We start from the raw sequence: 18095 nt of genomic DNA, 5'->3' as shown, positions 1-18095 counted from the left end.
CATCTCTGGGGGCAACACCTTTACATTAAAAAGAGCAGTGACAGTTAGCTACATACCTCAGGTTCTTGGTAAATTGCTAATGCAATCTTCTACTAAGCAATGCTTGCCTGTTTCTGAATTACATACACATGTATATCCACTGCCATCCATATATTAAAAAAAATGGTGTGTAATCATATAACTAAACTATCAGAGGGGTAGTCTGGATCTGTAAAAAGCGACAAAGAGTCCTCTGGCACCTTATAGACTAACAGATGTATTGGAGCATAAGCTTTCGTGGGTGAATACCCGCTTTGTCAGACATATTCACACACGAAAGCTTATGCTCCAATACATCTGTTAGTCTATAAGGTGCCACAGGTCTCTTTGTTGCTTTTTACATATAACTAAAGAATATCACAATGATTACACAGAGGGGCGTGAAATAAGGTGGCACAGGCATTTTCTAAGTTTTGAGTCCTTGACTTTGCAACCTTAAAAATATTCTTTTAACATAGTTGTTTGGGTACAAAATATAAAGTCAGTTCATTGTAACAATCACATTTTGAAATGATTCAGTATATTTTCATATGAGAAAGACTGATTTATTCTTTAAATAGTATGTCTAATGTAACTTTTAATATTGTCTTTTACTTTAAAGGTAGAATTCAGCCCATTGTGGAGGGTCTTCTGCACAGTGCCCTGCACAAGGTGCAGGTCGAGTTTCTACACAGAAGTTTCTGCACGCCCTCCCCCCATGAATGCAGTCTCAATGCTGTGTCTGAATGAGTCAGCAGAAAGAAGAATACTGGAGGTAGGAGAGGAAATGGCCATTGTCCTTGTTTCATTCACAAAGTAAAAAACTGAATGCAATTTAAGTAGAACAAGTGAAACTTTATTAAACCCTGTGGACTGATCTGTCCATGTGACTGATTTGTTTCCACCCTAACTCCATGTTTCCTGTTCCACTGGTGTCTCGTCAGTAACAATCCCTCTAGGACAATGGGACCTCTGACTCCAGTTACACTGATTATGTTACAGTCCTTGCTTACATGTACACAGTGAAAGGAACACCTACATAGGGGCAGAGGTGAGCTGGAGCCAGTTTGCACCGGTTCGCAAGAACCGGTTGTTAAATTTAGAAGCCTGTGTAGAACCTGTTGCTAAAGGGGTGGCCCGGCTTCCCCAGGGGACAATTTAAAGTGCTTGGGGCTCCCAGCAGGGGCTGGAGCCCCAGGCCCTTTAAATTGCCACCAGAGCCCCACTGCTGGAGCCCTGGGGTAGGGCTGCGGGGCTCTGGGGGCTATTTAAAAACTCTGGGGCTCCCGCTGCTTCTACTGCCCCGGCCCTTTAAATAGCTGCCAGAGCCTCGCCACTTCCCCAGGGCTCCGGCAGCTATCTAAAGGGCTGGGTCAGCAGAAGCAGGGGAGCCGCGGGCCCTTTAAATAGCCCCCCAGAGCCAGGGGTAGTGGGGGGCTCCAGGGGCTATTTAAAGGGCCAGGGCTCCAGCTGCCTCTGCCACCGCGGTCCTTTAAATAGCCGCCAGAGCCCCGCCACTTCCCCGGGACTCCGGCAGCTATTTAAAGGGCCGAGCAGTAGAAACAGGGGAGCTCCATCCCTTTAAATAGCCCCTGGAGCCACGACTGCTGCTGCTACCCCAGTGGGGGAGGGGGAGAGGAGAAGCTTGCGGGTTCTGAGGGGAGCAGTCAGGGGCAGGACGTGGGTTGGGGTCAGATGGGTGGGTGGGGGAGACAGGCACCTGGGGCTTGTACTGTACTCACTGCATGGTTCCCTACCGGGTCTTCGGCGGCACTTCAGTGGCGGGCGGGGGGCGGGTCTTCATTCGCTCCGGGTGAAGGACCTGCCGCCGAAATGCTGACGAAAACCAGGAGCGAGTGAAGACACACACACACACACACACACCTCGCGGCCGAAGTGCCGCCGAGGACCCAGTAGGGAACCAGTTCTTAGGATTTTGGGAACTCATCACTGTGTAGGGGTGTGGAGGTCCAGCAGATGTCACAAGTGGAATAGTGACTACGGAAGAGTTGTGCTGGAACCAAACAGCCTGAATATAATTTGGAGAGGCAGATCATATTCCTCAAATCCTATTTATTCAAGTTGGTGCAGAAATGGGGTTAGCTGCACCAAATTTTATATATATTTATACACACATACATACACACACACACATATATACACACACACACACAGAATGAGAGAGAGAGACCTCCACAATGGGCTGAATTTCATCTTTACAGCAGAAGACTATATACATTATATACATACAAAAATACACACACATCCCCCACAAAATCTTGAGCTAAATCTGAGGTATGTTCAGTGAAATTCAGTGTGATGGGGAAAGGGAAATTGGCTTGAACTACATTTGTGTCCCTCTCCCCATTCCTGGGGCCACCTGATCACACAATTCATCCACGGTTTAAACCAGAGCAGCTAAGGCCAAAACCAGGGATAGCAAAGGAACGAACTGCTGCACAAGCCCCAAACTACCTGATGATTCCCCAATGTAAGAGAAATAAATCCTTCACTTGCCAATTCAGATGACTTTAAGGCTGTTTTGCCACACCAAAGTTTTGATCTTGCTCCCACTGAAATCAGTGGTAGTTTTGCTATTGATTTCCAAGGGAGAATGAATAGGCACTCAAGCAACTAATCACAGACTAGGTTCTTCATGGAAGATGAGACTTACTTGGTATTCTGCCATTCAATTACTCCTCTCACTCCATCATTGGCATCAATAATAATCTGAGCAGCCAAGCCTTCTGCATCTAAAGATAAAATACAAAGGACTAAAAAAAAAATATCGAAAGAAAGAAGAAAATCTATTTATATCCTGTTTTTAGGGCTTGGTTAAAAATCTGTTACACAAACTCCAATAAGCTTTACGCACAGAATATGCAGCACTTTGTGTCTCCAAAGTGGGAAAGAGAGAGGAAGAGAGTGGGCAGGTTAACTGATAATGCACAGAGAAAACCTTGTCCCCACTGAATGAAATGAAGAACTATCTTCCACACAAATACTGGCATATAAATAGACATCTCTGTCTTACCACAGGTATATACATTACAAACAAATAAAAAAGCAACATTACAAGAATATTAAGGTTGCAAAGCCCAGCACTGAAAAGTTAGGAAATACCAGAATTAATGTTGCCCGTGCAACCTTAATTTGGCCTCTTGGTGTACATGCATTATGATCACATGTTAGTTTTTCCATAGACCCTTCCCTCACTTAGTGCACAAGATGAATGGTAATCCCGAATAAGCTGTTATCAAAAATTTTCTTTTATCCTCATCATTCAATGTGTGGTCCCATTCCTTATTTACTGTACACTACTTAAACCCCATTCTGAGTTGTCTGACTAATTACTAATTTTCTTATGGGCATTTCTCTAGTGTTCATCACTCTTACACTTTGTGCTCCACAAACATTAATACATTTATCTTCATGATACCCCTGTGACATGAGGAAGATTATTATAGTCACTTTACATACATGAACTGAGGCATACAGAAATTAATATCCAATGTGTCCATTAATTTTGGATACCTAATATGAGATGCCTATGGTTTGATATTTCAAAGAATGTAGCACTTTACTTGTACAGAGCACAGCACTGCACAGGCAACCTTAATTCAGGCATTTCCTAATGTAAGCACTTCTTTTTGAAACCTTAATTTTTTAAATATTTTGGTTTATGTAATTTCCTAAGTTTTATAATAATGAAAAAAATGGAAAAAACTAAAATTTCATCGTATGGAACCATATTTACTCTTCACATGGGTCATCAGTAGGGTTGTGATCTTTAGGTCCATGGCACAGACCTCTATCACTTGAGCTAACTGAGTGACTGTTAGTAGTAGATGACTGTTACCCTAGACCTGCCACTAGAGGGGGTGGGGACACATTATCAGTGGGGTTCACAGTTATTTGCTAGACAGGAAAAGATTGTTGATGATGAGGAATAATGGGTTTAACTGCAGGTTCTGTAGGAACGTGCGCAGTGGGGGCTGCAGATCTTTCTGCCCCTATGCCCCCAGTTTCTCCTTGTTCTCTTCTGTTCCTATCGCCTATACTCTCCAACTTAACTCCCCTTTCCAACTCTTTCCCTTATCCTCTCCACCCAGCTCCTGCCTTTTCTCATGTCCCTTTTCGTCTTCCCGGCTCTTCCCCTTCTCCCACCTTTGTTCCTATCCCCCTCAGCTCCTGCCCCTTTTTTGCCCACTCCAGGTTCCTGGTCCTCATTCTCCATCTCTACATCTGTTCCTACTCCCCAGTCCTCATCCCTCTGCATTTGAATGAGGCTCTTTCCTCCTTTTCTTCTATGCTGCCTGAGTATCAGAAGTGGGAGCACTGAGAGCACAGGTGAGGCAGTCTCCACAGCCGCTCCCTGTAGCCAGGTGGAGCAATCATAGGTAAACTCCTGCTCAGCTCTGAAGCCCCAAGATGGAGCAGAGTGAAGCCGGAATCTTTGGAGAATTTAGCTGCCATGCTCTAACAAGCATCTACTAAGCATGTGGGAACTGAGAATTTTCTAAGTATTATCACTTGGCAAAATTTTGGTGGATTTTAACAAGAACAGCAAAACAAACATTCCTGACACCTGGGTGACACCCCTATGCAATTTCAAGTCCCTACTTCACAGAATGGAGGCACTAGAGCTTCTCTAAAAAAGGTCAGACGTTTAAAAGAGTAGAAACAATGAATTTTCCCCAACTTCATTCTCAGAAATGGTTGAATAACTTTTGCTGAAACAGAAAGATACAGCCTGAGTCAGACATCCAACATGGGGCATTTTAGCACAAATGCTTGAAGTTTGACAAAGTTATAAGCAATTGAAGCTAATGAAAAATGTTGTGCAACTTTCCTCCTTCATTGCCTATAATATAATATTTTGTGGGTGAAATCCTGGTCCTGTTGACATCAATGGGGTTTTTCCACTCACTTCAATCGGGCCAGGATTCCAGCCTATTCTTAGCACTGACCCTTTCTGACTTCCTAAATTGTGAAATTTAGCAAGTAAGTGAACAATAAAGTGAGAATGATGCATCTCAAAATGTTCTTTAATCACTTATTTTTACATCTGTATAGTGCCTCAATTTATTTACATCATAATGAAGTCTAAGTAATATGAGATTTTATAATATTGACTTCTCTATTAAATCTTTGCTGGGAAATGAGAAACTGATAATTTTGTTCACATTATAAAGTGTGTGGATAGGGAAATGTAGACTAGCAAGATTCTACTATAATATTTAGTGTCTAGAATTCAGGGTTATTAAGGAAAATCATGGGTTAAAACTTATCCCTATATATAGTGTGTGCATCTGCAAGCCAGTCCAATATTTGTCCTAGGTTTGCCCCTATATCAGGGCTAAGTTACTGTAAGTCAAGAAGGTGCTCAAGTACCACTAATAATGCAGAGTAAGACTAAATAAATAGCCTGTCACTGAATTTAGTTCTGGAAGATAATTTGTCTCACCCATGTGTTACTCTTTGAATGTGCAGTAAGTATTTATGGTTTGAATCAGTGAACTATTCACAGCTCAACCTGCACAAATCATCACTGGATGTTGTGTTTACCTTTCAGTCTGTAATGAATCAACTCAGTCATGTCTACATGCATGCAAAGAAAAGGGAAAAGAGGTCAAAGATAAACTATTAGAAGCACATAATAAACACATTTCTGTAACAGAGGTTTGATTCAGCTCTCTTTGAAATCAATGGGAATTTTGTCATTGGATCAGGACTCTAACCAAGCAAGAGGATAAATGAAGATCATTAAAAGATTAAGAAATTCATTGAAGTTTATCCCCAAAACCAAATGTAATAAAAACAGTAATAAAAAGAGACCTTATGAAGTCTGTCATCTCACTGGCCAGTTACACAAAGTATTATTTTGGAACATATGTTTACACACTAAATAAACAGTAACCAGGGTAAGAGCAGAACTCTGGAGGAGACATAAGGAGCCTACCCTTTAATACTCTTTGCATACAGACCAGACACAATGGTAATCCTTGTGCTCATAGAATGCAAGGATTGTGTAAGGTTCGTGCTAATATGGGAGTTATTCTTTCAAAGGTCCCTGACCCTCCTGCCCCACTCTGATCTGCAGAGGCCAGCAGAGCACACTGCACCTTGTATATGAATGGCCATGATCCCCCCACAACCTCTTAAGATCCTAGAAGCACAATGACTGTCTGGTGTAGAATGTTTACTGGAACTTCTCCTGCTTTGCCTAAAAGGCACACCACAGCCCTAACATTTTCTCTGGTGAGATTCTGTTAATAGGCATTGCTACTTTTTGAGAAATATTCCCTGTTCACCAGCTTCTGTTTGAATGATCCCATCTGTTGCCCTGTGCAATGCATCACAGGCATCATGCTGCATTAGACACCCAAAGACATTTGAATTAGTCCAGCAATAACTATTCACTGGTGAAATGTACATCAGTAAGTTTTCTCACTGTCCAAACTATTTTCATATTAGAATACAAGATTCAAATTTCAACATGCAAGTTAACTTTTCCTCATGAGACACATTTTACTAAATGACAAAGTTTTTTTTTAAATGAGATTGATAATATACATCCCATAAAATCACCCCACCATTTGTCCAAATCTCAAGAAATGTAAGCCTTATGATTGCATAAGCCACCTTTTCAGTTATTTTTGCCTTGACCGTGCCTTAAATCATTATACTACTTTAATAAAGATAAATACAATGCATTATTACATATATACAATTCATATAAACTGTGAAGTAAATATAGTACTGATACAGATGATGTACCCAGTCTGGGAGGGAATAACATCAAAGGATTCATGACGAGTTCAACTGACGTTAAATTAACCAGGAAGAATTCTTGCACTTCTGGTATATCATCCTGCAGAACAAAAGCACAGTAAATTCTCCTTTTATGATCCTTTAAGATGTGAGTCAACCAAAAAACAACACTTACCTTATGCCCCAATGATTTTAAATAATGTTAGACTTTATTCATTTGTTCCTATCCTCTTGAAATACAATTATTAAGTCTGAAATTGATCCTCATGTAATATGTTTGAAATAAAGTATTATATTTTTTAAAAGACACTACCGTGACAAAAAAACCTGAACATATTCCTGAACACAAATTTAACTGTGAATTTAAAAAGCACTAGAAGTACCCACTGAAAAAGAAAAGTATGTAGCAATCAGTCCATATAAGTCTGGAGGCTATGAAGACTATTCTAGGTAGAAATTGAAGCTTAATGAGAGTTTGATTCCATTCATGCATGTTTAGTTGTAGCCACTCTCTGTGTTTCCACGTTTAAGATTAGTGCAAAAAGGTCCTTCCATTATTTCTTCTGAGCCGCAATGAAACAGTATACAGCATGAAATGACAGAAAAGCCGCGGGAATTAAGACCCAGATTGTGCACCCATTGAAGTCAAAGACAATTGTGTATTAGGCTGGCAAGTGTGAAAAATCGGGATGGGGGAGGGGGTCTGTAAGGTAATAGGAGCCTATATAAGAGAAAGCCCCAAATATCGGGACTGTCCCTATAACATCGGGACATGTGGTCACCCTATCATGTATTGATGACAAGGTCTAAGATTTACCTCTAGAATAGTAACATTTATAGAAGCTGATGTTTCTCCTTCCCCTAAAAGCAGCCAACCAGACACAGGTATGTAATCAACTCCTGGTTCAGCCAAGGTCCCTTCTGTCTGATTCCTTACTCTGAGCAATCCTGGCACTGTTGCATATGTAACATTGATAACACCTAGTAAATGTGGAACAAAACAAAAAAAGTTCTTATATTTTAATTCCTGTTTAACTACAATCCAAATAGACAAAACAGACACAGTGCAGGAGAGGGGAGCATTATCCTCATTTTACAGATGGGCAACTCCATCAGGCAGATTAAGGGCCTGATCCAAAGCCTATTGAAGACAATGGGAGTCATTTCATTGGCTTCAGTGTGCTTTGAATCAGGCTCTTAGTGACTTGCAACAGGTCACCCAGGAAGTCTGTAATGTAATCCAGAATTAAAACCCACATCTCAAGTCCCAGTCCAGTGCCTTAATCTCAAGAACAACTTTCTTCCCTCTTCCAAAGGCAAAAAGGCTTCAAGACCTTGTTTTTTAAACACTTTACTAATTTAAAAGTGATTTGCAAACGGGAGAAAATGTGGTTTTGTGGATATTTTTGCTGAGATTTTTCTTTCCCTCCTCCCAGCAAAAAGGGGAGTACAATCTAATTAAGAAGTTTAGGGTTTGACACAGTAAAACTAAATGGACACATACACAAAGTAAAAACTATTTCCCCATGCTAATTTTCCCCCTACTGTTACTCACGCCTTCTTGTTTGAAATGGGCCATCCTGATTATCACTACAAAAGTTTGTTTTCTCCTGTTGATAATATCCCACTTTAATTGATTAGTCTCCTTAGAGTTGGTATGGCAACACCCATTTTTTCATCTTCTCTGTGTATATATATATATATATATATAATCTTCCTACTGTATTTTCCACTGCATGCATCTGATGAAGTGGGTTTTTGCCCACGAAAACTTATGCCCAAATAAATTTGTTAGTCTCTAAGGTGCCACAATTACTCCTCGTTCTTTTTTCCAAAATGTTCTATTTCAGCTTCTCTTGCACTAGAATGGCGGATGAGCACAGCTCTCTAACCACCCATCTTCCTACCCACACTTTCTATTCCTCATGCCATGTTCTAGAATAGGGGCCTTTCAAAGGGGCTTAAGGAAGTTAGGTAACCAACTACCATTGAAAATGAGTCTTTGAAAATCCCAGCCAATCTCTCTGTTTTATTCTTGCCACTCTCTGTCCCCTTTTCTTTTACATCTCCATTCTTTTCCCCCTTTTTCAACTTTTAATTCCTTTTTTGTTCTGTTTTTATTCAATTCTTATTTCTTTTCCTAGTTGTTCCCCCTTCCTTCCCCTCAGACAATACAAGGCAACAAACAAGGTTTGATTCATTCTGAAACACAGTGTTGCAAATTGCATCCACCCACAGAAGCCAAGTGTCAGAAATGCAGTATCACCACTTATGGTCAATACTAAGTGACAGACTAGCTAGTCCATTAGAACAAGAAGCTACCAATTTCCTGAGATTTGAAGATGGTGGGACTGAGTGGCTATTTGTGTTATGACTATTTGTGTTATGGCTATTTGTGTTGTAGCCACCTGGCTACAATCTAATTTACAATATACCACTGCAAAAAATATCTGAGCAATCACAAGATTTACCTAATTGGACCTCTGCTAAAAGAGAAAAGGAAAGTAGTTGCATTCATCAAGGAATAATCATTTGAAAACTATTCATAATCCCTAACAATATTTTATGTTTGATGAGAAAACAAAAAAAAATGATGGAAACCTACATGAACTTAAAAGGAAATTTGACTCTGGCTCATTCCTTCACTTCTTGTGCTAGAAGGAGTGATCCAAGGAATGGAAAACCTGTCTTATGAAAGGAGACTCAAAGAGCTTGGCTTGTTTAGCCTAACCAAAAGAAGTTTGAGGGGGGATATGATGGCTCTTTATAAATATATCAGAGGGATTAATATTAGGGAGAGAGAGGAATTATTTAAGCTCTTTCCCTCCTGTGTGGACACAAGAACAAATGGATATAAACTGGACACTAGGAAGTTTAGACTTGAAATTAGACAAAGGTTTCTAACCATTAGAGGAGTGAAGTTCTGGAACAGCCTTCCAAGGGGAGTAGTGGCAGCAAAAGACATATCTGGCTTTAAGACTAAGCTTGATAAATTTATGGAGGGGATAGTATGATGGGATAGCCTAATTCTGGCAATTAATCAAAGATAAATTGCCAAATTATCAGCAGGTAAGTATGCCCAGTGGTCTGTGATGGGATGTTAGATGGGATGGGATCTGAATTACTACAGAGAATTCTTTCCCGAGTGCTGGCTCATGAGTCTTGCCCACATGCTCAGGGTTTAACTGATCGCCATATTTGGGGCCGGGAAGGAATTTTCCTCCAGGGCAGATTGGCAGAGGCCCTGGAGGTTTTTCACCTTCCTCTGCAGCATGGAGCACGGGTCACTTGCTGGAGGATTCTCTGCAGCTTGAGGTCTTCAAACCACAATTTGAGGACTTCAATAACTCAGACATAGGTTAGAGGTTTGTTATAGAAGTGGATGGGTGAGATTGTATGGCGTGCATTGTGCAGGAGGTCAGACTAGATGATCATAATGGTCCCTTCTGACCTTGAAGTCTATAGACTCTATGAGTTGGGAATATTATAGAGGTGATACCTGCAACTGCTCAGAAAGAGGGAGATTTTGTTCTAGTGTGTAAGTAATAATTATTTTTCGCATCGGTTGCTCTCATACGTTGCGTCACAGCATAATGGTTAAGCAGGTGGTGAACTGTAAATTACTACTTCTGATTAGCTAAAAATTGCACCCACATTTATTTTACCCTGCCTCTCCTACCCCACCTCTCCAAACCCTGCCTTGTTGTTCATCCCATCCAAATGTTATGTCTTCCCTTTTAGAGAATTAACTCTCTGGGGCAAGAACAGTAATTTACTATATATAGGCTTGGAAGGATTAGATTTTTATCAGTAAATGTTGGTAAACATTGAGTTGCTCATACACACACAAACTGACAAAAAATATTTTCACCCATAATAATCAAAATTTACGGAGAAGTAAAAAAAATGCTTTCAAGGAACTTATCAGAGACTTATTTAGGGCTATTTATGTTGTATATTTTGACGTGATGTTGACATTTATTTAAACATATTTATGTTTTAACAGTTATAAAACTAACTTTTTGAATCTCAACATCTACTGTCATTAAATAATTATTGTATGACCATCCCACTGCCTGACGCTATTACAATTTCTTGCCATTGTGAAATTTTAAATCAATAAAAGTTAAAAACCACTTAAAATAAACACTGATATTATCCATTGAAATTATTTTAAAAAATTTAATTCTGCCAAGCCTAATTGTATATTTGTATAGTGACTGGCACTATGGGGCCCTAATCTGTTCTAACACAATACAGTTGATTATTATGTAATAGTAATAATAATAATAATAATAATTACAGCCACAGGGACACAAGTATCTCTCATAAACATCCAAACAGCTTTAGGAAATATCCCTTGAAGGACCAACACATCACCATACTGGGCAGTAAGGTTCTTCAAAAAGGGGCAGAAGGCGGGAATGACAGTAAAAATAGCAGTTTCATGAAGACCTAGGTTTAAAGGCCCATTCTCCTCACCACTTGGGTGTTTTTTGCAGGGACTGGTGGATCACAAGGAAGCATTGTTATGCAGGGAGAAGTCATTCCCTGCAGGCAGTTAGAGGTGACGGGATTTGGGTAAGTTTCTGGAGGGGACTGACTAAAATTTAAAGCAAGAATATTTGGTTACTGTCCTCTCTAACCTTTCACTGTAACTACATTTTTGCAAGTAAGATTTTGAGAGTAAGAGAGCAGACACAGAGATGAACATTTGATTCATCTGACTCCCATTGACCTTTTCTGTCCAAACAAGAATGTGCTGCAGAAGACACATAAAACCTCTGTATCTAGAGAAATTACACAAACCTAAAGACCCAAATTCTCTGCTGATGAAAAGTTGAACAGTTTTGTTTGCCTCTTGGATCAAAACCATCCTGGATGAAGAAGCAAAGTTCAAAACTCCATGTGGTTCATCACTGGCCTCTATTGTCAAAACAGCTTCATACCCTTGGCTATCCAAGACAGCAGCACCCATTGAAGAAACACCTGTAAAACAGTCAGTGGAGTAACTACACAGAATGTTAAGCAGCTGAAGTATTTTTTTTAATATTAGCAATGGCAGTTTGTATTACTATTTCCTGCAATATGCCATGCAGTCAATCATATTCCAGTACAATGAATCAGAGAGAACATGATAGCATCTGTTGCGTTTCTATGGCCAGTGTGGATCCATACATGTTCTACAACAAATATAGCACAATACAATACAATAAAGCTATATCTAATGAAAGGATAATATCAAATGAGAAGACAGAATATCATCCAATGGACATTCATATGATGGGTAATTACAGGGTAAGGTTTGATTTTGCCAGCCTGGCTGGGGCACCTTAAGGCAAGAAATCCTGTGCAAATCTAGCCCGGCTTTAGTAATGGATGTTTGTTTAATAGTGACTACGTGCAGAGAAAATGCAGATCTAGATGCTTCTCCCACAGCATAATCTGAATGGCAGGAATAGAATCTATTGCCCTCCTTGTATGCAGAAATCAACAGTCAATGGGGAAGTCTCCTTGTGACAGTGCAAGAAGAATTGTCTGAACAGATATAAATAGTGGCTTATTTCATAGCAACTATAACCAAAAGGCATTAATGGTCCAATTCTGCTCCTATTTACAGGAGTGCAGCTCCCACAGAATTTGCTGGGCAGAGTTGACCCCCTGGTAAAACCAATCAAAACATACCAGTCAGAACACTTTAGAGCCAGTATGCACATAAAGAAGGACCACCTAACTTCAGTACACGGAAACAAAGTTTCACAACTTAAGAAATAAAGTACAGGGCTTTAAAAAGTTACAAAATAAATTAAAACAATAATGCAGATTACATCCTTTTCCCCGTTGAGATTCACCATGCTACACTTTTGCTTTACCTTGAGTTCTGATGTCATATAGGACTACTTGGTATTCTTCCTTTTCTTCAGGAATATGGTCATCCAGCAGATGAACACAGAATGTTAGATTCAATGACTCCTGTTCATTTTAAATGGCAAAATAGATTAGTTACCACTGTACAAAACCCAGAGCACTATCTGTCACAGATTTTGAATGATTCCTTCCAAGAAGTTTTAAATTTAAAATATCAAAAATTAAAAGCTACCTACAATTCGGACCTCTAAGATAGAGAGCTACAACAATCAAACTGGCCAGGAAACAATACTATTTGGAAAGGTGTTCACCCCTTGCCACTTCAGCATTAATTACAATATTATCGCTAGCTTTTGCTGCTGAACACAGTTACTCTGTATGGGGTTACCTCGGGAAAGAAAAGTACTCCAGAATAGTTTTCAAAGGTTTGATCTAGATGATGCCCAACAATTTTCCAATTAACAGTAACATTTCCCAGTCCAGGAGCAGTTCTTAGGATGTGGAACTGCAATTGTTCCCCTAGGAATAAAAAACATAATAAAATGTTTGCTGTAGGAAAACTGCCTTGCTGAGTATCAGTCATATAAGAATCAGAAGCATGCATTCCATAATCATGGTAACTTTTCCAAAACCAAGAAATTCAAGTACCCACTGATACTTTACAGTGAATCTTACTAAGTAATACACATTTGCTTTTAGCATAAAAAAGAAGGGGAAATCCAAATTCTAAACCTTTCAGTTCTGTTTTTAGTTCAGTTTTGAAAAATGTAATGGAAAGAGCTATCAAATGCATGCTAGGACTTATAAAGCAACTACAGTATAAAGACAAAAATGAATACCCACCAGAACATGCACAAACACCAGGACAATGGCAATCCATAGAGTATGCAAGATAATAAATGCTGTATGTACTAGCTATGACAAGTAAATTCCTATAGCAGTTCACTGGCAAGAAATATACATGTTGCTAATATTGCACTGTAATGTAATTTTCCACAATGCATGCACACAAATGCTTGCAATTACCTGTAAATTCCAGTTATGTGAGTTTTAACTTACATAATAGCATCAGTTATAGATTTTTAAAAATACAAAAGAAATTTTTCACAAAATGTTAATAGCTTCCTATGATTTCCCAAGACATACTAACTATAGCAATCGACCGAAGTGCTGTCAATGTTAATTTATAAAATATACAATAATTATACTTTTCGTATTTCTAGCATTCAGTCTAAAGGACAATGTAGTAAAAAACTAATGAACAGTATAGCAATCATCGCAAAATGTATGAAAAACAAAAATAAAAATAAGCTCATAAATATAAAAAGAAGGCTTGAGGTTTTATATATTGTATCAACATAAGATATATGTATTAGCATGTATAGTTGGGGGGTGAACATATATATGTATACATACACATTATATGACAGATGTTTATTTCTAAAACATAAGCATACTGCATATGTATTTCAACAGTATTTTTCAGGTGCACAGTGTTTAAGCTTGCCAGTACATACAGTATTGCATTGGCTTCTGAAAGACAGGAAAATGTGCAGAAACCTACAGTATCAAGATATCTGGGTATATTAATACAACACATTTCTTAGCTGTCTGAAGGTTTTATGCTGCATCATTCTTATTCACTGAGATATAAGAAAATGCATGCAGCTAAGATTATATTTTTTCTCCTTAGACCATATTTTAGGGTTCAATATTTCTACTGCCAGAAAATGACTCTCTGTCCAGTTTGTATTAGAGATATTCAAAGAAATGATTTAGAATTTTTCTCACTGTTGCTAATCCTGGGCATAATCAAACCCATGGAACTACATGGTTCAAGTTGCCTCTGAACAAACCCAGATGGAGGCCAAAATAGGGGAGAAGGTAAGGCTGGCTGAGAAAGGACCAGGTGCCTCTATATCTATGTGAAACTACCACTCTCAGAAGAGGCAAGATTCTCCTCCTCTCCTTTTTTACTCTGCAATTACTTTTCTCTGAATAACAGTCCAGTGCAAAACCAGTTTGTGTGGCCAGCTAGGCCTTGTATCTCTTACTATTGCATAAAACGGGCATATGATTTGACTAGTTGGGTCTGTATCATGATATGACACCAATGTGACTCCATTGGTTTTTAACGGAACTCTTCCTGGATTATAGTGTGTGAGATCTGAGCCAGATCCAAAGATGCACCTGAGCTCAGCCTGGTGCAGCTAAGAAAGGGAAGGAAAGGTATGTGGCTAAAATGGCTTTACACCACATTGGCGCCTCATGATCATAGGGTGGAGGGGGCGGGAAGGGGGCGGTCCAGCCTTGTGACAGGATACTTGTAAGTAGTAATATGCTGCTAAAATTGACAGGAAGGACATCATAAAATTATTCTAGGTATTTTCTGTTCTGTTGAAGAACCACTGTTATCTCATATTTGTCCATCACTGAAATGAGATGGTAATTAGTTATTACCGGTAATTTTAGGAGACCACAATAGAAATAATTTTTAAAGAAGCAATATAAATAATTTTAAGAAAATATATAAACTATACAAACATAAAATTAAGCCCATTTACAATAAAGAAGAATAGTATATGTATTTAGGCATCAGCATTTCAAATGTTCGAAGTTAACTCCTGGAATTGTGCTGATGTTCACACCTCGCCTTACGTTGCTCCATTGCTGTTTCTGATAGAAAAGAAAGTTCAAAATCTATTGAATGTGACATCATTATGATTGTGTTCCTGAAGAGCAGTGAACCTGAGTATATACAACAGATCTATGGTTTCCAAAGAGGATCATCATCTTGTTTAACACTGCACTGAAACACATTCTATCCTATTTGAGAATTTTTCACATCCATTTCAAAACAAAATCAATACTTAGTATATCACACTAGTTATTTTAGTACCACAATTGCAAAATGCACAAATAAGACACAGCATATTTCAAAATCATATAATACAATACAATGATTTTTCATTGTTCACAACAAAATGAATTATGATGTGGGACTCAATTACCGTGTGCACTCATCTTGAGCGCTCATTAATCAAAAATTAATTGGATTAAAAATTCAAATCTAAGTGAACACTTTTACTGATTCTGAGTAGTCCATTAGTGACCAGTATTACTAAGATCTTTGGTTGTCACATACAGAAAGAACTCAGGTAAAAGTGAGCATTAGGAATACAATTTCTGCCTTCAGTAGACTGGAACAAATATAAAAGGATCTCTTGAGACTGAAAATGTTTCATTAGGTCAATTTCACTTTTTTTCCCTATTTTAATTTTTAGTGTCTTACCCAAGTCTGAAGATTTATACATTGTGATTTGTATGTGGCTTAGGGACAGTGAATACCTGCCTAAAAATGTGTGAGATGTACAATATTTTTATCTTGAAAATATTTTTTTAAACTGATGGATAGTGAAACTATTTCGTAATACAGTAAATATTAAATAACATGGCATTTGGAGTTGTATTGTCTGGTATCAATAGTCATTGTTTCAGCACAAGAAAAAACAGGTATTAAAAGGCAAAATCAAGCTCTACATATGACCCTATGAAGACCTAGTTCACTCTTTTTAACCAAGAGATTCTATAGGATTATTTTTTCTTGCTGCAAGCCAATGCATTCTTGTTCTTTAGTAGCTGGAGAATCAAAGCTCAGTGGAGTTTCCAAATAAAACAACAAAGCATTTCAGTTCCAAAGTACCAGTTTTGCTACTGTTTTGTAAATTAACTTTAACTAGTTGAAAAGACTCATGAGGGTCACCATAATCTCTGGTACCAAGACAGTTTCTGTTAATTCCTTGTGCTCATTGATGGCTCTTCTTAGCTTGTCATATTACAGCTGGTTTGACATGCTGATCAGAACCATTAATGCAGAGGAATAAAGATGAAAACTGAGGCACACACCAGCACAGAATCAACATAAACCACCTACATAAATTTTTCAAAAAGAATTATGATGTCCTTTCATGTATAGCAATTAACATATTTGGTTTACAAAGATCAATTGAGAATTTTTTTCAACAAAAAAGCACAATATACACATAATCTGGGAAATTAATGTTTGTTTTGTTTAGTTTGTCTTGACAGACTGCTCATCAAATTTTAGAGGAATATGATGAAGTAGCTCTTTTAGATTCAAGCAAAAGACAAACCAAGGCAATCATCATCATCTGAAAATACAGCAAACCTTTAGACCAAACATGCAATGTGCCCTTTTAAGGCACTAGTAGAAAAACATTTTGTCCAATTCAAACTCTTATAGTTCTTCTTGAATGTCCACGTGACACTATTTTAAGCCTGACAAAGACAAGAAAGGACTAATATACCCCAAATTGGTGGCTACAATAAAAAACACAAGTGGTAATTCACCCACTAGCAGGGCAATGAGGGAGTGAAAAAAAGAGGAAAGATGTGCTAACCCTTAACAAGGTCCCAATATCTTTTTAGTAGTGTCTTTCAGAATATTTAAGGCAGGTGAGAATCATTAACAGACTCTATTCTATTTTATATGAAGTTATACATAAGACCACTGCTAGATATGCATAGGTACCTATATAATATGAAGTCATAAGGAGTTGTATCAAGGTGCAGAATTTGGCACTAAATGAATAACGGGAAAAGTTAAAAATGGTCTACTAGGTGACAAGTGACAAGGTGTGAGCTTCAGAAAGCAAATGGGAAGTACTGCTGAAGTTATATAGCATGTTTTGAACCCAATCTCTCTCTATCCAGTCAATGGGTATTCTGAGCCTTATATCTGAAAGACATCTAAACTACAATGGAACACATGAAGGGTAGCTAGACAGTCCTTTGTTTGCATATACCCAATGGTTCTCTGATTACTTTTACCAAAACAATTAAATGGACAAACAATATAAGTCCTCATTAAGAGAAAGTATGAATAAGGGAGTTGATTGCAAATGGAGCTAGTGAGGTCAACATAAAGAGGAACCCACCTTCATGACCAATAACAGATCTTGAGGCTGTCTGAAAGCTAATAACTCCTGCCACATTGTCATTAGCCAGAATAACCACAGTGACGGTGTCTGAGCTAGGAAGAATACGACTTCCTCCTTCAGTGTGGGTAAGGCTGATTATAATATTTTCATTATTCTCTGGCTCTGGATCATCTAATATGGTCAATGTGACCATCTTTTTAGTTTCACCTGTAAGGAAAAATAGAAGAAAATATAGGTATCAAAGCCATAACAAATGACATACTGGATAGCCATCTGTCTTGGATGGTTTAGACACAACAAATTCTGCAAAAATGATGTTTGTGTCACGCTGAAATTCTGCATCTTGGCAGAGGGGGTTGACTATATGACCTTGCAGTCCCTCCTAACCCTATGATTCTACACTTTCAAAAGGGGCTTAATCTTCCTCTTTGTTAGGAAATACTTAAAAATATATAAATTATGTAAATCTATACC

At 38.5% G+C, this 18095-nt stretch overlaps 1 protein-coding gene across 1 annotated transcript in view; it reads right to left on the bottom strand.

The window, feature by feature from the left end:
• ADGRV1 (adhesion G protein-coupled receptor V1) overlaps window positions 1-18095 on the bottom strand; it is a 421267-nt gene that overhangs the window by 314338 nt on the left and 88834 nt on the right. Inside the window, exons 35-42 of the mRNA XM_045021061.1 lie at window positions 17619-17828; window positions 13049-13179; window positions 12666-12765; window positions 11602-11781; window positions 7610-7773; window positions 6799-6892; window positions 5587-5619; window positions 2693-2771 (exon numbers count right to left, since the gene is read on the bottom strand). Of these exons, the coding sequence (XP_044876996.1) occupies window positions 2693-2771; window positions 5587-5619; window positions 6799-6892; window positions 7610-7773; window positions 11602-11781; window positions 12666-12765; window positions 13049-13179; window positions 17619-17828 (991 nt within the window). The remainder of the gene's footprint in view (window positions 1-2692; window positions 2772-5586; window positions 5620-6798; window positions 6893-7609; window positions 7774-11601; window positions 11782-12665; window positions 12766-13048; window positions 13180-17618; window positions 17829-18095) is intronic.

The sequence above is a fragment of the Mauremys mutica genome, chromosome 6 (genome assembly GCF_020497125.1).
Source record: "Mauremys mutica isolate MM-2020 ecotype Southern chromosome 6, ASM2049712v1, whole genome shotgun sequence".
Classification (NCBI taxonomy): Eukaryota; Metazoa; Chordata; order Testudines; family Geoemydidae; genus Mauremys; species Mauremys mutica.
The sequence above is the reverse complement of the archived record's forward strand: the minus strand, read 5'-3'. Positions and strand labels throughout refer to the sequence as shown.